General features: G+C 42.1%; 1 protein-coding gene across 2 annotated transcripts; it reads right to left on the bottom strand.

Annotated features, from left to right (window-relative positions):
- Positions 1-1,462: 1,462 nt before the first annotated feature.
- gnb1b (guanine nucleotide binding protein (G protein), beta polypeptide 1b) lies at positions 1,463-22,104 on the bottom strand. 2 transcript variants are annotated; one of them, XM_012822637.3, is made up of 11 exons: positions 21,661-22,104; positions 13,219-13,320; positions 12,648-12,686; positions 11,634-11,740; positions 8,429-8,492; positions 7,947-8,109; positions 7,346-7,412; positions 6,964-7,165; positions 5,125-5,341; positions 4,407-4,550; positions 1,463-3,861 (listed from the first exon to the last, which is right to left on the bottom strand). In XM_012822637.3, the coding sequence occupies exons 2-10, from the start codon at positions 13,273-13,275 to the stop codon at positions 4,444-4,446; spliced, it is 1,023 nt and encodes a 340-aa protein (XP_012678091.2). In that variant the 5' UTR covers positions 13,276-13,320; positions 21,661-22,104; the 3' UTR covers positions 1,463-3,861; positions 4,407-4,443. The 2 variants fall into 2 exon arrangements, with proteins under 2 accessions (XP_012678091.2, XP_012678092.1); XM_012822638.3 differs by having other exon boundaries at positions 4,402-4,550; positions 21,661-22,103.
- Between the last annotated feature and the right edge of the window lie 12 nt (positions 22,105-22,116).

The raw sequence follows: 22,116 nt of genomic DNA on the forward strand, positions 1-22,116 counted from the left end.
ATCTCTCAAAAATGGTAAAAGCCACATCACACAAAACCTAACAACCCAGTTTATCTTCATCTACTACCTGTGCTGATAGCTGCAGAAAAAAAAGGAAAGGCAGTGAATTGCTACAGTAATATCTTTTCTAAATGATCTTGCAGATTCAAAAAGGGACAATGGTATTAGGAGAGATTTTGGCTCCCGTCCACCATATTATAAGGAAGGAAACGTCATGCCGGTTTCCTTTAAACAAGGATATGCATATAAGGTCATGATTCAGGCCTGCACAAAGACCCATTTTTTTTTGTTCCACTCGCATACTAAAAATAATTCGGCCTGAGCAAGGACACCTTTTACTGTAACCATAGTGTCGTGTCCCAACCTGAAGGCTACTGCACAGTACACATGAAGTGTCCCTTGGGTTTTGATTTGAAACTAAACACAAATTTTATGGCTTTCCAGTGAAGCAGGTCACGTATGATTCCTGGCAGATAAAAATGATTCAACTTTTTGTTTACGGTCAGCCAACGATAAATGGAACACGGGAGGAACATTCTGTGGGAAATTATGAAGTGGGAAATGTCTGACTTTGACAGGAAAACGGCTTTAGGGCAAGGGGACTGAGCTTCTCCCCTGTGTCTGTGAGAACCTCGAGTGGTGTTTCTCCGAATGCTAACAAGTCTTGCCAAGCCTTTGAAGGACCTGATTCGGAAGACCTTGGAAGCATCCTTGTTTTTGAGAAACACCCATTGTCGGCGCTCTAGCATAATAATAATAATAATAATAATAATAATAATAATAATTAAGAAATCCCCATGTGAGCAGTGGTTTTGTCAACAGTTGTTGACGACGGCTTCAGAGTTTCAGAGAAGCGTAAATCGGCAGGAAATGCATTCTAAGGTCACAGAAACTCTTCACAAGTTGTACAAAGGCCACCTGGCTGCTGTTTACTTTATGCTATTTTTACAGACAATGTTGTTTACGGGTCGCAGCTCAAATGTCAGGCTGTGTGTGGTGATGGTACTTTTGTAACAGACTTTGAGACTCACTCAGGCGAAATTGATTTTTTTTGTCAACAATGGTGTGTACCAAAGGAGAGCATGGCTTCACACAAATAAACTAAATAAAACTAATCTCTGATTAGATTACAGAAAGTTTGAGCTCAAGTATCCTACTTGACAGGGGGTGGGGTATGTATGATTCACTGGGCCCATCTTATGTAGGTCACACACTGGGCCAGCAGAATCACTAGGATACCCTAATCAATGCCATCCTGGCACTTTAGTTAATGACACAAGAGAATGCACTCAGGCTAACAGTGTCACACATGACAGAACACAGAATTCCCAGGAATTTTGCTTCTAAACCTACAAACAAAGGGATGAATATAACGGTCATAATCACTCCCTTCAGCAGAAAGCTCTTCTACTTCCTGTTGTGAGATGACTGACCCTTTCAACAGCCAACTCCCACACCAAGATGACATTTCAAATCTCTTTATTACATTTTAAATAACAGTACATTTTAATATAGTATCTATCTTGCATCCATCTCTCTGTTGTACACCGACAGACTGAAATAAAATACAAAAGGTGAGAGTATAGGGCTCCAGGAGGATGCGGAGGTCTACAGGTTAATAATGGAGAGAAAGGGGGGAAATTCATCTGGATTCAACTGCAGTTTAACTCTTTTTCTTTTTTAACCAATGGCAGCACACAGAAATACATCACATTTATTGTACATTATCGCAGAGAAATAAAACGATAAAAAAAAAAGAGTCACAACTATCAAAGAAAGTGCATCTGTTTACAGTGGGAAAAAAAGAAAAATCTGCCATTCAGATGCCAACCCCAAATTAAAACGCCACATGAAATCCTTGTCTTTTGCTTTTTTTTTTTCTATGAACATAATAATAATAATAATAATAATAATTCCCAACCCCCAAATTTTGCTCCATTTTCAAATAGAAAAGTGTGTGAGTGGATAGGTGTTGGGGGGGGGAGGAGTATGTGAATCGTGAATTTGTTTCACTAGAACTTTGAAAAAAGATCTTTATGGGGACCCAGTCATTGTTTTTTTTTTTTTTTTAAAAAAGGAACGGAAAAAGCTTTTCTTTCTTATCAGGAAGTTTGTATTTAGAGTGTGTAAAAGGCTCTCTCCCCCTACACTCAGGTGCATAGCTTTGCCAGGAGAAGGTAGGTGTGTCTGCAGAAGCCAAACCATTTGAGATTATGCTGTGACTGACTCGAGGGGTTAATAAGTTATCCCCGAATGAGATTCTGATGTACGACAAACCGTATGCACTTTTTCTTCTGAAGCAATTGTACAGCATGCGACTATAAGTTCAACTCATGGCAGATTCAAACAAGAAAATAACGTTTACGCTTAACTTAAATTTTTTCAGTATCATTATTTTCAGACATTGATTTGTACAACATTTCATTCACAGAATAGGAACTGCATTTCCAAGCACAGGAAGGGCCATCTCTTGTTAAACCATCATTCTGAAAATGGGTGTGTAAAAAGGGAGGGAGAGAAAAAGAGAAAGAAAGACAACATATCTAATCCCATACTACAGTGTTCCCAGTTTTTCATCCATAACCACACCCCCAAAAATTCAACAAATACAAAATCTATCAGAAAGGGAGTTCATAACATAACCTTTTACGCTGCATCACCCAATGAAATGAAAAAAAAAAAAAAAAAGACTTTTAAAAATCATTTTGATGTCTTTTTTTTGTTTTGTTTTTCTAGTTAAAATGCGCATTTCAAATGTGATAAAACATGTGCTTGGTTAGTAACGCTTGCGACGTTAGTCAAGTTTCTTTATTGTGCAAACAAAGCGGTGACAAGACAGGAAAGGAAACAGCTTGAATACAACGCTGTGTTTGCGTGCAAGTCCGATACTCATATTTACAGGAGGTCATTTCTGAATGGACTACGAGAGTACCTCAAGACTTGGAAACAGTAAAAATATTCAAAAGATATGGCATTTTGCTCGGTATTCAGAAATGAGATTATTTTTAATCACTCTGATTAAAATCAACTAATGCACAGATGATCACATTTTTAAAAAGCTAAGGCTGTATTTTATAATCATCAGCAATGGTTGGAGGGAGATGATGGCCAACAGGAGCTTTACAGAGCGAGCTGGTCAGATTGACCTTTTTTCCTTTCTTTTTTGGCCAGACTCAAGAGGATCATGATTGACATGTGGGCGGGGCATGTTTATGAACTTTGCACACACTCGTAAATGCACCATAGATAGATGATTGGCATTCTTAGAAAGCTGCTCGTGCACTCTCTTTTTCAAGCTTCAGCATCAATATTACCTTTTTTTTTTGTCTTTTTTTTTTTTGTTTGTTTTATCTTTCTCATACAATTTAATTGGATTAAAAGAAATGCTAGTCTTGAACATATTTAAAGAGAAGAAATATGACAAAAACAAATTACTACTAGAAATCATACGTCTGAGAAATGAGCTTTTCACAAAAAAGTTAAATAATTTGTACAATTACACTCCAACATTTGCTTTCTAGACACATGATAGCTAAGCATGGGGTGGGGGTGAAACTGAATGGTCCATAAAAGGAATGCACAGTTATTCAAACTGATACCACAGGAATTCTTCTTTCTCACGTTAGCCGGGTGATCAAACTAATTGTGCTCTTCTTTGTGGAGGAAAGGCATTGGTTTCCCTTACAAGTTTCTGTTGTTGTTGTGGTTGCTGCTGTTGTGTTCGAGTCAGTTCTTGTTTTTTTTTTTTTTTTTCCTTTTTCTTGTTTTTTTTTTTTTCCGGTGTTCTCGAGAAGATGCTGTGAAATTGAACATTCTAAAGTTGGAATGGTCTTCCAGTCAACTTTGGAGTTTAAATGACATCTGAGGGGAAGAAAGACCACACAATGAGCAACAAGAGATTGATATGCGCACACACACATCCAACAGCTCCATTGTTTTAAACAGCTAGAACAAAGTCCTCCTTTATCAAACTAAGCAAACTAAACTAAACTATGTAAATATCCTGTAGCAGTAATACTGCTAGCATTACGAGAGGAGCCTTAAATCAAACAAGTCCCCCAGGCACTGGTGATCTCCAAGAGGGAGACTGGTAAGCACACTCTCATTGGAACTCAATGACGCCCACTTGGATGTGACATGACCGTAAACTTCCCCCCCTTAACAGGAAGAAGCCGCTTAAGACAAACAAATGTCTCGTCCTTTGTGTGTTTAAAGGGTGGGGAAGACAGCTATTCTATTCGATGCATTCCTGTCACAATAGCAGGCTACCCAGAGACTCTGTTGTTAGCTTAGAATACGATCATGCGGTTCTAGAATAACTCTTAAATCAACATATGTAAATATGATGAATGCGACCAATCAAGATGCACCACACAGGAGACGGCTGAGGTGAGGTCGAACCTTACTATCTCTGCCGCGCCGTGGGAGGAGCGCCCGGCGGCCTCAGTTCCAGATCTTCAGGAAGCTGTCCCAGGAGCCGGTGGCCACGGCCATGCCGTCGTCGGTCACGCCCAGGCAGCTCACGCGGTTGTCATGGCCGGCCAGCACGCCTATGGAAACACAAGGGCGCACCTCTCAACAACCAACTCACTGTAGGTAATAACAGGTGTGTGTGTGTGTGTGTGTGTGTGCGCATCTCATAATCTGGGTGTGCAAATTGGTCTGGGGGGGGGGGGGTTTGGTTTAAATGTGCAAATCTGCATTAGTGGGTGAATGAATATCTGGGTAGCAAAGAGCAGTGCCTCCAGGATCTTGCGAGGGTGGACTGCGACTGTTGCAGGCAAAAGTGACTAACATTGCAGTAGGAATTCTCAAAAAACCACGATCAAAATCGCTGTGATTGAGTTGTCTGATGCCGCGATCAAAGAGTAGTATTATGCGATTAGTATGCGACCTATACATATTCTCACTACTTTTCAACAGTCCTGTAAACTGAAGCCTACATTAAACTAATCATGGTGCAGGGCAACGTTTTCTAACCATAGTGAAATAAAGAACAGCTGAAATGAGAGCTGGCAGGGAAACACTGAATGTCACCGCATTTCTAAAACCGTTTCAATTAAGCCTTAAAAATGTTAACTTTGTTCCTCGTTTAGGAATGCAGGTGTGTGTGTGTCTACTCACCGGCACGGTCAGCCTTGAGAGAGTCCCACACGTTGCAGTTGAAGTCATCGTATCCGGCCAGCAGGAGACGGCCGCTCTTGGAGAAGGCCACGGAGGTGATGCCGCAGATGATGTTGTCATGGGAGTAGACCATCAGCTCCTGGTCGGCACGCAGGTCAAACAGCCTGCAGGTGGCGTCGTCCGAGCCGGTGGCGAATGCATTGCCGTTGGGGAAAAACTGTAATGCAAACAAACACATGAATTAATAATTACAGACGCCACTGGCTATCAGAAGTCAGAGCACAGGACAAGCCCTCCAGATGGTGCACAGTCAATGAGGCGAAGATTAAAAACATCCACTTTTAGGTTTCTCATCCCTGGGATAAAGGAGTAAAAACAGCTCATGAATTTTCCTGGGGGCTGATGTACTGTTAGGTTAGAGACAAAGGGCCTCAGGCAGAAAGCGATATAAAAACACTTTTCCTATTAGTTTTGTTTGTATCCACGATGTGTTCTTATTTTAATAGAACCCATTAATTTCTGAACCCATATTTCTTATTTTTGCTCATATATATATATACAAAGTTTTATATATATACACACACACACACACACACACACACACACACACGTGTGTGTGTGTGTGTGTGTTTGTGTACATAAAACTAATTTTCACAGTCGCCAAATTGTTTGTCCAACACAAGGAAACATAAATTTGAGGAACATAAAAAAACACGCATTAATATCATGTAATCAAATTTCATTACAATATGTTTTAGACTTGATGATTGGATTATTTAAGTTGTGAGCCAAATAAATACTATTGGTCCATTGCACTCTTGCATGATATTGCATGTGTTCAGCTTCTGAATGGCGTACGTACTGTTCTTAGATGCTTTGGCCATCTAGGTCTTACGCAGAGAATGCATTTTTAGGCATCACACATGCGTATGGGCACGTGCCAAAGCATTGCACACAGCACCATACCCGCCGTTTAGGGGCCGTTTCCTATACTACTAACAAACAACCAGCCACGCGCCTCCAAATTATGATCAAGTAGGATTCATCATTCAGCACCCCAGAGTAAGGGCACATTTGGATGGTAAAGAAAGGCTGGTGCAGCTGGAGTTGACTTCAATTTTCTCTTATTTTTAATACAAGTGAAATTTAAGAGAATGTTGATGCATAAGGCACCATGTTTTTTCCCCCCCCCCCCACACGGTTATTACAAGAATGAAGTTCTGGCATGAAATCTTACTATTTCATAGGATTGCAGGTTCCCTAAAGTCCAGCACTCAGCCACACAGACAGAGCTTAAGTACACTGGCCTGCTCAATTAAAGTTGTGCCTTTAATCTAATTAACTTTAAATGTCCCATAAGTGGATTTGGATCACTGACGGAGCCATTTATTCGTACACCTGCTGGAGGTAGATTGAAGACACGATATAGTAGGATAAACAGAGAGGTAGAATTAGAGGAGAGAGGATAGAGGAGGCAGGGGGGGAGAGAGAGACACACACGGAGGAAACAGGCAGGGGAGAGAGAGAGAGACACACACGGAGGAAACAGGCAGGGGAGAGAGAGAGAGAGACACACACAGAGGAAACAGGCAGGGGCGAGAGAGAGAGAGACACACACAGAGGAAACAGGCAGGGGCGAGAGAGAGACACACACAGAGGAAACAGGCAGGAGAGAGAGAGAGAGAGAGAGGCACACACAGAGGAAACAGGCAGGGGAGAGAGACACACACACACAGAGGAAACAGGCAGGGGGAGAGAGAGACACACACGGAGGAAACAGGCAGGGAGAGAGAGAGACACACACACGGAGGAAACAGGCAGGGGCGAGGGGTCACTCACGCAGATGGCGTTGATGTCAGACTCGTGGCCAGTGAAGGTCTGCCGACACATGCCCTCCCGCACGTCCCAGAGCTTGGCGGAGGCGTCACACGCGCCCGAGACGAATAACCTGGTGTCCGGGGCCAGGGAGAGGCTCATCACGTCACCGGTGTGACCCGCAAACGTGGTGGTTTGCTGGCCGGTCTCTATGTCCCACAGGGCACTGCACAGAAGCACAGATTTCAGTTTGACAGACACCTGGTCCCCCCCCCCCCCCACTTGTGTATGAAAACTTGGAATAAATGTCAGCAGCAGGACATTACAACCACCGCATCAAACTAAACCCTCAGGACACGCCAGAGGGAGCAGTGGAGTTATTCTACATGCAGTTCCCCCAACTCACCACGTGGTGTCACCAGAGCTGGTCACAATCTGGTTGTCATCCACGAAACGGCAGCAAGACAGGTAGCCTGAGAGACGACAAAACAACATTCACAGCTGACTCCCATGAGGAACAAACCCCACTACACATTCACCGTAAAATACCCCAAAGTGGTGCAAACACTGGACCAGTCTAAATGTATGTGGTTGACTGTGTGGCCAAAATAATTCTTTAAGAAACCATAACAACAGGATCAAACCAAGCTGCTTCAGAAGGGCTTAAATTCAATCACGTTATTGGTAAATATATATCTACTTCCCTTTCCTGTACATACATGACACAAGTTTGAGCCCTTTGTGGTAACATCTAATACAGTGACATCACACACAGGTACCCCGTGTGAGTGACGCACAGTGAGACAGCCATCAGTGCAGCACAGTCCATTTCAATCAATCCCAAGACCATTACAAGTTACACCATTTCAGATCACAGTTAAACATCATAGTCAAAGGTTTGGCAACTAGGAAGCAAAAAAATCGAAGTGTCTTTAAAAGAACCCTGAGGTAGAGATGTGGACGTGTTGTGAGTGCAGGTCTGCTGTCTGCGGTCTGCGGCTCCTCACCTGTGTGGCCGGCGAGCTCGCGGCTGACGCGCACGTTGCCCTCGCGGGTCTTTAGGCTGTAGATGGAGCAGATGTTGTCCAGGCCACCGCAGGCCACGTAGTTCCCTGAGGGCGCGTAGGCACAGGTCATCACCCAGGAAGAGCGCAGTGGGATGGCGTGGACCTGGGGGGGACATGGTGCAGCCCAGGCGTTAACAAACACACACAACTGGAGAGGCCTCTAGTCTATAGGACCAAAATCACACGCCAAGCAGTTCCTCCTGTAATGATCTGATCAGGTAGTTTTTGGGACTACAGATCAAACGATATAGGTCCTGGCCAAACAACTGGCACAATAGATGAAAGATTCTCCTTGCCAAACCAAATGGTCTCAGAGACTAAAAAAATAAAGAATTACTGATGCTTCGTCTTCTGAGAATTCGTTTAACAAAAGGATTTGGACAACCCTGGGGTGTGCAAACTGTGCTCTATGAGGCTGTTACCTTATTTGTGGTATAACTGTCCCAGATGATGAGCTTCCCATCCTGAGAGGCACTGACCAGGAGCCTGGAATGGAAAAGATGGAATGGAAATGATCAACTCCCGAGATAAGACAGGAATGCAGGTCGCGAGTACACGCCCCTTTTCTAAACAAGAGGATTTGAGTGTTTATTCCTCCAAGTCTGCATCCAGCTGAAAACACGACATGAATGCAGTCAGAAGCATTGGAGATGGTCACCACTACACTCTACAACCACACAATGTCCATCACCCTCACAGGCTAATTAAGGCACAAACATTGAACCTGCTAGCTCAACGCGAACTGAGGCCTTCCATTGACATCACAAAACCTGAACGATCAAGGTACAATACATTTAAAAAAGCCCAATAAAAAAAATCACATGCGCGACCTGTAGCTGCCTGCCTAGTTCAGATACTGTTCACCAGAATGAGGGCCCGCAGCCAGACCTGTCAACTGCACTGTGGTTTAATTAGGACGTCTTGATCCTCAGTGGATCTTTATAGGGTCGCAATGAAGATCCGCTGAGGATTGAGACCTTGTCTAATTAAAACACCGAGCTGGAGTACAGAATTCCGTTTCGTCAGCACACTTCAAAAAAAGATCTTGAACAAGGCATATCTCTGGGAGGCGGAGGAAACCTTGGCGTCATGAGGCGCTAAAGACTAGTTTCCTAGGTTGAAAATAAATAAAGTAAGACGCCTGCATGACACGGTCCGTAACATTAGTGCTCTCCCGAGGGTGGAGAATGGGCCACTCCTTTAGCAATGCATGCTTTTTTTAAGGACATACATGTCATGCCCACGTATATATATATATATGGCTTAGGGGTGCTCTCCTAGAACAGCCTCTCGTTTCAGGAGGCAGCTCGCTCATGGGTTCTCCCAGCAGCCAGGGCTGGAAGCTGCAGCCACGTAGCGGTATAACAGGGTTAGTCATACCTCCTACAGTATGGATGGCCTCCTACGCCTGACACCGTGCTGGGGTGAGGGAAATCACCAGTCTAATTGGAGCTCACCAGTCCAAAGAATAGGGTTGGGATCTACCGGACACTTCCCCATTCAATATTACCATATTTAACTGCGGATTCAATATGTATTGCAATCCTTTTTAAAAGTAGTATTGCAATTAGATATTAAAAAAATATATAAAATAAAGAATATGTTTTGCAGATTCTTGCACAGCAGTGCTAACTGGAGAAAAAGTCATGTGCACTCTTTTTTTTTTTTTAATTGCTCTTCCAGAGCATTTTCACAGACTGGAAGATATTAGGATGGGTTCAGCTTGGCGCTCACATATGTCTGCATAGCTAATCATTACTGTATTAATAAATTGGGGTTATTGGTCAGTCACGGCGTGTTCAAAACCAGTTTGGATGCCTTTTCAAGGCAACAGCCAGCAGCTATGCAAATTTAGACGAAGAACCAGAGGAAAAGAACATTGCCCATTTACGCGTAGGCCTAATTACAACCCATTTCATTTTATTTACAGTGATAGCTTCCTTCCAAAGCCAGAGTGTGTCATTTGCCAAACCATGCATGAAGCAATGAAACCACTGAAATTGCGCCGGCATTAAGAATCGAAACATGCGCGTCTCAAAGATAAATCGGAAGGGGATGAATTGGATGAAGTACTAAAACTTTTTACTGAGAAACTTGCAAAAACGTCTCTTCACACCCCACGTTTTAAAGGACAGGAATAGGCTTGTCTCTTTCAGAGTCCATGTGATAATGGCCTATGTCACTTTTTTTTCAATTGCTAGAAACCAGGCGCACCTATCATAGGGCCAATGATTTTCCATTTAAAAAAAATGCATTTTCCGTTTCACATTTGGTGAATTCCGTTTTTTTTTCCGTTTCAGCTCATTTTGTTCACCCTGAGGTATATTGATGGCTTAAAATGAGTGAATAAGATGTGCCCTTCTTAGATTGTTGTTTGCCAGCATTAACAGAACAGAAGACTAAACATTTTTTGTTTTAAATGCGATTGGGAAGACGAGCAAGTGAATGTGACAATGTGGCTTTAGCGGACGTGTGTGGGTCAACCGTTAAAAAGGGGGCGTGGCCGGAGCAGAGTTCAGCGCAGACGTGACATTTTCTCAGTGGTTTTGTTCTTTAATTAATGTTTGTTCATCGTTGCAATCGTTGTTGTGTTTATTTGAAAGAAATATAGCCTTGCAGCCCAAAATACAGGGGAATTTGGGCGATTTGTATGCACAAAATGATGTTTCCGTTTCAAAGTTGCAATTCCGCTTCAAAGTGTTCATTCCGCGAATTCCGTCCGTTTTCCGTTATCGCGGAAAATCATTGGCCCTACTATCATATTAGATGACATCACACTCCTCTTTATTCTCTGCACTATTTCCAGCCTGACCATGTTTTGTTAGGTAAAAGGGCTGCCTACATTGTGTAAGGGCTGTTCAGGTTCAGGGTCTCTTTCAGGTGCATCCTATCTTTCTCTCGGAGGTTGGAACCTGTCAGATTTGTGTTGGGAATGTAATCAGTTCATCATGTTTGGGGCACGGTTAGTTTTGGTAGTGATTTATGTGAAGGCAAAACATTGCTGCTGTATTTGCCAGTTCTAACATGTGTATGTGCCCATTAAAACATTACTTACTAACTAACTAACTATCCTGTCATGAGTTGGGGTTGGTGGGGGGCCCTACTACCTCAATGTTTGACATACATTTTATTAGTTGGGGATGAAATTTAAGACAATGCTGAAGTAATCCTAAATATTCATAATATGTTCCTCACCTTGAGGAATACGTTACAAATTACATTTTAGGACATGTATGACATCATCTGTAGTGGGTTACATTTAAAAAGTAACACTCTCACTTTGACATCCCATTTCATCTTCTCCTGGTTTGTGAAGACTAGTTTTTATAGGACCGCTTTTCTTTGTGAACAGAACCTCATGACCTCACTCGTATGTTTCCAGATCACACAAAATGGAGGTAAACCTAACAGGCAGAGGTGGCTTAGTCATCAAGTTAAATAACTGCGTCCAACAACTTAACAGCATCACTCCTTGTCTATAGGGCTCACCCTCATCCATACCACTCCTTGTCTATAAGGCTCATCCATACCACTCCTTGTCTATAGGGCTTGTCTATAGGGCTTGTCCAGAAACAAATACGTCATAAATACTTATTTGCAGTGTGTCAAATTTAAAAGGACCATTACCTGGAGTCAGTGCCCCAGTGCATGGCATAGATCTTTGCAAGATGCCCCCTCAATGTTCGTCTTGTGCGCATCTGAATCCGTCCAACGGGGTCAATGTTGGCGGTGATCTGGAGAAGAATGAACATGCATAGAATCAGTTAACAAAGAGATCGTGGCACTTTAGATAATACAAAAGAAGAGTATGCTTCAAGCCTTTAGAATAGGAGACAAGGACACATTCGGACACATAAGCTGACAAGCTGGATACGCTGAAAAGTCACTTATTTTGCATACATCTTGCAAAACTGTGTTCCACGGAAACGAAGGTCAGAGCTTTTTATATCAATGGCACTGTTCACACATCCTGCAATAAGGCAATGCTCTAGAATTCTGCTGCTATTTCGAACCATACCATACCAAAAGTGTAATACCAGATCACTGAAAAGGAGTATGTTCATATATAGCCCTGTAAATATAGCAGGTATAGTGTAATCAGGCTTTAGAGAGTAACCATGTAACTTCTCATGCAAGCTATGGAGGAGGAGATGCTTTGTTTAAAAGAAAACCCGCAGGCAAACAGACGGTTTGTGCTTATTGGGCTTGAAGTCACCTGGCCCTATATTTCTTTTTAAAGTTGGTTTTAGTAATTCACCTGACAAATGTGTCATCAAAATGGCATCACCATTCCTTGTCAGCAAACCCTCCCAAAATTAGAATTGAAATGTTCCCTCAACATCGCAGTTAATATCACTGTCCAATTTGGGCAACGACTACGGCTAAGTGAGAACAGGGTTTACATGCCGATGATTGTGTCAGCGTCAAATTTCCACCCGGAAGTGGGACACTAAACAATATGCAGCTAAACATAACTACTGTGCCCTCTTTGACATCACATAAAGTGAGACGTTTGGACAATGTACTGCACTCATGGCTTCAGAGAGATAATGGAATGTGTTTGTGCGTATGTGTGTGGTAGTGGGGGGCGAGAGGAAAGGACATCACGGTTTATGGTGCTGTCCAGCATGGAATGTTTACCTGTGAGAGCGTGGCATCGGCGCAAGCCTTCCTGGCATCCTGGGAGAGGACGGAGAAATGGAGACACATTACTCACACATCAAATAGCCATGCTCTTTCTTGGTCACACACACACACACACACACACACACACACATATACACTCACGTCATTTCCCTATTCTTACGGCCTGTTTTGTTTGCATCCATTTTACAAGGCTCGCACAGTAATGGAAGTATGGAAATAGGCATCCCCAGATTTGCCTGTTTTTCAGTTATGCAAAACTGCACACGGTTTCACTACCACCGCCTGTCATGCTATGTTGTCCTGGGTAGGTCAAAAGCCACAAAGCCACAGATATAAAGCCATCAGGGCAGGCAAACATCCATTTTGTTATTGGAATTATTGGTGGAATTTCTTGCATCTCTTTGTTTTCATTGGGGGAATCCTTTGTCAACCTAACTCTAGAAATCCAACAATATGAGCACAAGTGCAGTCTGGACTCCAAGGGTTTGTTTGTTTGGTGCCTAAAACCATACAGCTGACTTGTGTTAGAGAGGGAGGAGGAGGAGGAGGAAGAATGGCTCTTTACTCGGATCTGGTTCTTGAGCTGCTCAGCCTCCTGGCGTAACTGGTCCAGTTCACTCATTTTCCTCCTCTAGAAGTCTTCTCTCTCCAGCTGCCCACACACGGTCTGAAACACAAACACAGAAGAAAATCACTCATCCATAGCCCTATACAACACCAACAAGAGAAATACAGCACTCCCCCACCCTGCCGACTATGAGTGTACAGATCACGGCCACACACACACACACACACACACACACACACACACACACACACACACACACACACACACACACACACACACACACACACACACACACACGTAACCTATGATGTCCACACACTTTTAACTTCATCTACACAGAACTGGAGACCACCCTTCCAACACTGGCAGCCTTTACAATGTTATCTAACCACAGACACACCAATTGCTTTGTGGACATTTCTCTTGAATCCCTTTCCAACCAAACAGCAATGACAACCAAAATTCTCTTTTGGTTTCACTTTTACCGGGTCTATTTACCAAGAGATTGTTTATCAGAAACGACATCCACTGGTGGTTAAGATGGTGAGACACTGAACAATATACACTTTGATTTTGGTCACTCTGCCTGCACATTTTACAAACGCAATGACTTTAATGAGCCTGGCAAAAGTCAGCAGTGTGACAGCACGGTAGTAAGACCCACCAAGGAGTTCTTTCTACCCACAATCCTCTCTGTATCCCGTGTCAGTGTTGTCCCTTCTCCAGTTCGTCATTGACAATCCTGGGACACGCTTGATTCAGCGCCTTACAGGTAAATCCTGTTTAAGGTTGTTAAGATATGAGGACTTGCTGATGGGAAAAACAGCACCTATCCCGCTGACCCCAATCCTCAGAATGCACACACACACACACACACACACAGAGAGCAGTCAGCACCTCTTAGCTCAAGCGTGAACGTGTACGGGTTAACCCTGTCACCACTCTGCAGTTTGAGGAAGAGGGAAATAAAACTGTTCTCTGGAAGTGACCGCAAAGGGACCAGAAAACAGGCTCTTGACTGTTCAGATACAACATTGATCAATTCGATTCTTAAGACAACTTATTACTTATCCCTTCTGCACTTAAAAATCTTGTGCTATCAATAAACACAATTTGTTCTTGTTTTTTTTAAATATGTATCTTATTCTGTCTATTCTGAAGAGTCTGGCACAGTGGTTGCGCCGCATTGAAGAATTAAGTGCCACGTTTTTTTGTCTAAGACACTCTTCCAGACGTACCTCACATACCTACTTGCTATGTTACAGTAGCTTTCCCCTTACCTGGTGATACTTTCAGAGTGGTTTGTGAGGATATGAGAACCAACTCCACCTCAGGATACACCTTCACTCAATACCCTGTGCGATCCCATGCTAGATCTCTTTTCCCATTGGATGACCCAGTGATCGGCCTTTAGCCTGGTCAGTGTTTCCAACTCCTCTTATCTTGCTCATCAAAATGTCACCGTTATAACAATGATTACTACATTACACCTTCAGTGGACATTTGCCACACATATTCAGTCTGATCAAAATATAACTGAGGCACTTCCACTGTTCATGCAAATGATTTCTATTCTTGCTATTTCCATTCGGAGTCAATGCAACAGCTTGCTGGGACACTGGCTGCACTCAAAGTAAAAGCCAAAGAAAGCTATTTCATGGTCAACCGAAGCATATATATATTTGTGGTAGAACTTAGGCTAGGCTATCAACAAGCGATAAGGAACGACTGAGGGACTTGAGATTAAAATCGTATGTGGTCATGAATCAAATTTTCATTACTGGTTCTGTTCCGTCATGAATAACATTATGAAGAGTAGACAGAACAAACAGAGCTCTTGTGAGATTTTCAAGCTTCCTCAATGTTTACCAACATATGATTCCCCTTCACCACTAATAGGCCAGTGCAAGCGCAAGGGACAGGAGGTACTGGAGGGGTCACAATATTTGGAGTCCCACTTTTATAAAATGATGGTATTATTGCACTGAAACAAACAAACATTTGCTGACCACTTTCCACTTCACAAAACTATCCAGTAGGCCTCATTTTTTTCCAACACTGAAAACCCTGCTTTTGGCACAGACAGTAGAGATTCTGAGATTCAGAGTCATTTCCTGCTTCTGGTAGCTTCCAAAATACAGCTGATACAACAGTCACCCTCAGGAGAAGATGGGATTATTATTTTTAACGCTGTGCAATTTTTGCTTTTGGAGGATTGCTTGCTCTGACAGTCAGCAACCTAAAGCAAGCACGCAGTTTTCTAAACTTCTAAAAGGTCTATGGCATTGGGCATGTAGCTTGCTCCTCTCCTTTTCATCATCTAAACAAGCACCTGACAGCCAGTCAGCTGATAGTGTGGCAAACAGAGGAGCTGGCGAGGGGGCCTAAGGGTGTGGCACACTGCTTCTCCTCTGGGTCACTCGAGGAAAGCAGCTCCAGTGAGATGCTTTATTTACCATTCTAAGAAGACCCCGCCACACGCCCGTTTGGTCGTAGCGCCACCTCACTTCTGTGTTAGTATTCAACTTGATCTGGGTCCCATGGCAGAATATGGGAGGGGAGGTCATGGGTCACACATTTCATGGGCCCATTTACCACTCACATTAAAAGCTGTTTATTTCATGCTAATTAACCATATCGGCGTCACAGGAGCCAATGTTGCTGATACGGCGTAGCCGGGCCATGGCCCTATACCCTAGCTACCTAGTAACATTAACAGCAATCCTCTGCCACGGCTCAAGTGGGAATGTGAGCCACAAGATTGCCGTCTTCGAGAAGGGCAAAGGAGTGTGTCTATGTGAAGCCATTTAACATATTTTTGGAAACAGTGTCTCCAAAGTTAAATGTACTTGTTTGAACAATAATGCTAGGACCACCCTTTCCCCCAAAGGGGTGGTAGAATAGCCATTGTGTTATTTGCGTACACCAAAAGCACTGTAACGTCTGTGAAACCTCAATATGATTTCTGCTTTGGGTGTGGTTTGTGACGTGCATTCTGTTCTACAGAGTTTGCCTTAGTCCCATTACATCAATCCTCAGAATATGGCCAATGGCTTTTTGGGGCCACCATCCTAGATCAGGAGCACCTTTCACCATCCTCATGCTTATTTTGAGCAACGACTGAACTTGAGTCTATACCACTTGATAGGTTGACAAGATATTTAGCATTAACAAGCAATTGTGCAGCTGTACCTCATGAGATTATTAGTACTACTGTTATTGTATCCTGCGGAATTCGCACCAAACAGGATAACCTATTTTGGGGTTCTTTACTGTTATGTACAACGTAGATGTTGCAAAAGCAATACGCAACACTGCAACCAAATAGAGGTAGCCGTAGCTACGATATCAAGAATGTGGTATAAATGATGACAAAAAAAAAAGTCTACCGTAATTTCCGGACTATAAGCCGCTACTTTTTTCCCATGCTTTGAACCTCGCGGCTTAAACAATGACGCGGCTAATTTATGGATTATGATACCTGTTACGGTGGCTTTGTGGAGCTAGGATGCTAGCATGGATGCAGCCGCATGGATGCTTAGCTCCACGCGATTTCTCAGTATCTCTCAATAACTTAACTAATGTCAAAATAACCACAGTCTACCGGCATAGACAGAACACAACTCAAAACACTTTAGAAAATAAAAGTTTACTACAATACAAATCCAGTCTTCAAGTTCTTTAGCTCACTGGTTTCAAACTAGCGTCTTTCTTCTATCTCTCTGTCTTCAATCTAACGTTCTAGCTTCTGATTGACTCTTGCAACTGTGCTCTCTTAAAGCAACAGTGCACTTATCGTAACTGGCAAAACTAATAATATGCATCACTATTGTATTACTTTTGATATTAATTTTAGCCTGTGTAAAGTTAATTTGTTTCAATGTACCGGTAGGCACCTGCGGCTTATAGACATGTGCGGCTTATTTATGTTAAAAATAATTATTTTTGAAAAATTCAGTGGGTGAGGCTTATATTCAGGTGCGCTCAATAGTCCGGAAATTACGGTACTAACAAATGCGGTACTGGGCTTCTATCTTCCGTTTATTCATACCGTTATACTGTTAAATGCATACTGTTAACCATTTGAATGAACAGGACCACAAGCATGATTTGCTGTTGCTAGAGTTACTGTTGAAGCAACTTCTCTTGCATAACCAATACCCTATACTCAAGTAACAGTCTACAACTTAAACAAGATTTTTATCAAACCAATGGCACTACGAGACCAAATAAATCCTTTAGCATCAGCAAAACGTGGTTTGGGTAAAAAGAAGTTAAGTGGAAAAGGTTGGCCTTCTTAACCTGTTTTAATGTTATTAAAATTGTAATGTAATAAAAAAAAAAAACAAAGGCTATTGACTGTAACGTTATATTAAACAATCTCAGAGAAGACCTTTGCAGAAGATGTTTCCGATAGATTACACCTGCCTCGTAAAAGTAACACAGACCTTCAGCTCACAGTAGCACAAACGCAGTTGGCGACACACGACCACCAACAACGATATATTGAATCGGAGATTCATTACATCAATAACTGTTCCAATTTAATATGGTGCAAACCACTGTCCCCTCAAAAAATAAGCCAGCCGTTTCAGTATCTTTAGTATAACGTTTAAATATTGCACCAGTGGCTACATTTTAGGCACCGTCTAGAGTGTCCTCCCTGAGCAATCACACAGACAGCGGAACTGGAATCTTCAAAGCACCAGGGAGATGGTATTTTTAGTGTCTACTTTAGATGGAATTACACAGTAATTGTGCTTTACATTTAATTAAGTCAAAAAATGTCTAGAGATTAACTAGATTACATTTCTATCCATTGAGACTGAGAACGCAGTTAAGGCTTTGAAGGGCGGAGCTCGCACTCATCCTTTACAGAGAATAAACGTGTTTGTTTATTCTTGTACAGAGTTAACATGGATCAGTTAAGGGTGCCCCCCCCAGAGTTATCCATCTGCACAAATGAACAAAACTGCAAATTACAAGTGGACTAGGTTACTGAACCTGTATCACAGGGAGTTCATTTGCATTTAAACATAATGCCTGTGACTAACAGACTATGCTGACATGCTCTAGTACTTCACCATGTTCACCAAGAATGCAATTTCACAAAACAAAAAAACACTTCTCCCCAAAACATTATTTGGTTATACAGCCTGTATACAATACTGAATTAATAGGGAGGTCGCCAATGGTGAATTCTGTTGTTTGTTATATCCATACACTCATTGTGTGAAGAACTACACAATTTAAGAGAATCATGCTGGCCCACTTCCTGACTATTATACTTTAGTGGTGTTGATATGGCTTATTTTATGACCGATTTTCAGCATATTCAGTAAAGCTAAAGCAGGATCATAGAAAAGACCATAACCAGCAATATCACTAACGACAGCAGTAATCCTAAAAGCTAAAATCCACAGACAGTAAGTCTTTAATCCCATTCAGAACCTTCAACAGGAAAACAGCTGGCCAAAGCCAACCCCAGGGTCAGGAAACCCTGCAGCAACATGTTCTGGTCTACCACTACAACATAATCTTTTTCCAGCACCTCTTTTATTTAACCCATTACTGATACCCTCACTAATCCCCTCATCAACAGCTGAAAACATGATGGATATCAGATGCCTAATAATGCTAATTCAATGGGGAGCTATCTTATTTTTCACATTTTAATAAACAAAATGCTCATTTATCCTCAACGAGTAACTGCATTCTATATATAGGCTGTAGAATTGTGTCATTGTTCGAGACCTTAAAACATTCAAATGACATCAGGCGACGAAACTTGCAGTACAGACATTATCAATTCTTTACCCATTTTAACCGATTGCAGGTATTGCTCGAACATAAAATATACAGTTATTTCGCAACAGACCAAGAAAACTGCCGTGAGATTTGCTCTCTATGTGAACGATGTAGACAGCTCGTCAAGCCTCCTGCTCCATATTAACCATACAAAATGAACGAACGCGGAGATGAATAATTAACGTTAGTTTAAATCGGTGCTGTTGATTGTACTTAGGGAAACAGTCACGCTTTAAACTAATAAATATGTATTTTATATTACATAATACCATGGTCTTTATGAGGAATTGCTACCACATTAAATTATCCAGGCCTTTCCGAAGGCTCAATCGATGTCTTGCTTATGTCTTGCAGAGTGACACCAGGATTGCAAACGCCATCTTGTTCTGTAGCTACCGCTATTTAGGCCCAATACTGCATAACTCATTGATCCCAATAAGTTCCCGGTCCTGTTGGAAAGAGGAGTTGTTTTTATATAGCGGCTAAAAACGGAATTCGATTTTTAAAACTAGTTTGGCTTGCTTAATGAAACTCCCTATCCACGGCAAATGGGGTACATTTTCACCACTCATTCTAGTGACCTCAATTGTGGGCTAAGCTACGTAGCTAGCTGTTTCTCGCCCTTTAAAGTAGACTGATCATGTCGATAGCTTGCTAGCTAGGGTAACAAAATATACATCTAATATGTTTAACTTGTATTCGATGATCATCGAAATCACAACAGAACACGACTTTTTACACGAACTGTGAATTAAGTACTTGATTTACACAAATTGATGCTCGTCTACTGTCGAGCAAACAGCGCTATAGCGTCGTTGTGTCTTTGGTGTGGGACAGGAACTCACATTAGCTAGCTAGCTAGCAGGCAACGGTGAAATATATTAGCAAACCAGTTAGCACTCATTACAAACATGACTATATAGAACATGGCCTATACTTAGTAAAAGACAAAAGCTCAGTAGCAAGGCGTGCACATCTACGAAGGTAAACCAATTAACGTTATCTTGTTATCAAGTTGTTAAAGGCGTCGGTTCTATTTAATTCGGTAATGAATTAAACCAATTAACCTGGGAGCTCACCACCTAAACGCACGCTTGAATGGTAAAAGTGAGTGATAAATGGCCTGTTGCGGCTAACTAGGAGAGCTAGCGATAACTGTTTACACATTTGATTTCTTGGCCTATCTGAATTAATCATACACCCTCCGGTACTCTCAAGACAGGAAAGACAGTCAGACTGTAACGTTAGTGTACAGGCACACTACATAAATTAACCAACCCTTCTCCAGAGCAAGTGAGGAAAAGGCGAGCTCGGTAAAGTAATTTGTCTTGAAAACTAACTTAACGTTACCTAGCTGCCTTGCTATAAGGTAACCAGCCATGGTTAACGTTACGTCCTTTAAGAACTTGCTAGCGAAGTATCTACACTACATGAAGAAAGTGAGTTTCAGTTTCCACCAGCTAATTAATATTCTGCACCCATGCGATAACTAACTGGCAAACTCTTGCGAACAGTTTAATGTACAAACAGCGTTAATCATGTCGATTTAGATATGGTTTACCGACGCTCATGGGGCAAAATGTATATTTCGTAGTGAAACTGAAGCATTTCGTAACCAAGCCAGCTAATTGACGATCGCTAGCTAGATTTTATTCGCGGAAGGTAAATGAACGTAACATGTTTACTTCCTAGGATGACCCGAGACCTGACTTATGTTCTCTAAGATTAACGTTAGTAGCTAGCTAATGAGGTGAATAACGCTATAGTAGGTTACGTTATTTAACAGTCATAGAGTTATGACAAACATGTTACAGCCAGTCAGCTTCCTTCCGTCTGCACACTTAAACACTAACTTAACTTGCCTGTTTCCATTGCTAGATAACGCTAACGTTTGTCTGAAAATACCACCTCACAATTCATTGAAAATTGACAGTGTTCACGCTACTTGCTTGGAAACTCAGAAAATCGTCCTGATAGCTACCTACAGCCAAGTTAACCGTACCAATGACTGCTGAGTTGCAACTGTACTTAACCTGATTAACAGTGTTAACGTTAGTCAGGGAGCTAGCAAACAACCTACAAAACTGTATGGGTTGCTTAGGCCAATTCATCAGACTTACATTAACGTAAATGGTTATCAAACAAACGGATTATAACGTTATATCGGTAGATTCTCTTTAAAAATCTACTGTACAACATTAGTTAGCCAATTCCCTCAGAGGCTTGCCATTTGCAAGCCTGCTAACGTTAATTTGCCTCTCAGTTACCTGGCTAGCTAAAATTAACATAACGTTATACAACACGGTTTTACTGCAACTTTTTTATAAAAAAAAAAATCCAAAAACATAGCCAGCCCATAGCGCAATTTCAGAAACATCTCTTTTTTGGGGGTGAACCTAATTAACCTCAACTGCTAGATCTAGCTAACAGTGTAGCCAAGTTGCTTTTAACCTAGCGTTAGTTACAACAATTTATCCTAGCAAGCTAGCTTGGTGTCTTCCTGTGATAGCTAGCTATATGAAATACTAACGTTACCCCACCCCCCCAGAAAACACAGACAACTATTGGCAACACCGAACAGTGATTTTGAATCTTATATCCAAATATTAAACGACACTCATCACACATTACCTGTACTCAGTCGTTGTTGGCCTTTGTTTCAATTGCATTGACCGGAAAAACAATAATGTTGCTCTAAAATCCACAGATCAACGAACAAACAAGACTAGCTAGCTTGCTAACTAGCTTCAGAGGAGCGGCACTTCCCGAACGAGCCCAGTATTTCAAGAACCTGTGTCAACTGTGGAAAATCGCACTGTCTCTGAAGGCGACGACACGGAAATCTCCGTTTTAATCACAGGGAGAAACGATCATTGATGTCCATATATCAGCTTCACTCCGTAATGTGTCCGTTTGGGCGTCCCTTCCCGTGGGCTTCCTTGAAGGAACAGTTTCTGACAATTCTGTCCTCACCCGGCCATCAGAAAGCGAAGAGATGGGCGCGGTAACCCTGCAGTCTGCCTTGGGAAACCCCACGCTGCAGTAACGTTGTCACGCTCAGTAGGAGCGACCACCCGAATTCTGAAC

This window comes from Clupea harengus, chromosome 5, assembly GCF_900700415.2.
Source record: "Clupea harengus chromosome 5, Ch_v2.0.2, whole genome shotgun sequence".
In the NCBI taxonomy this organism is placed as follows: domain Eukaryota; kingdom Metazoa; phylum Chordata; class Actinopteri; order Clupeiformes; family Clupeidae; genus Clupea; species Clupea harengus.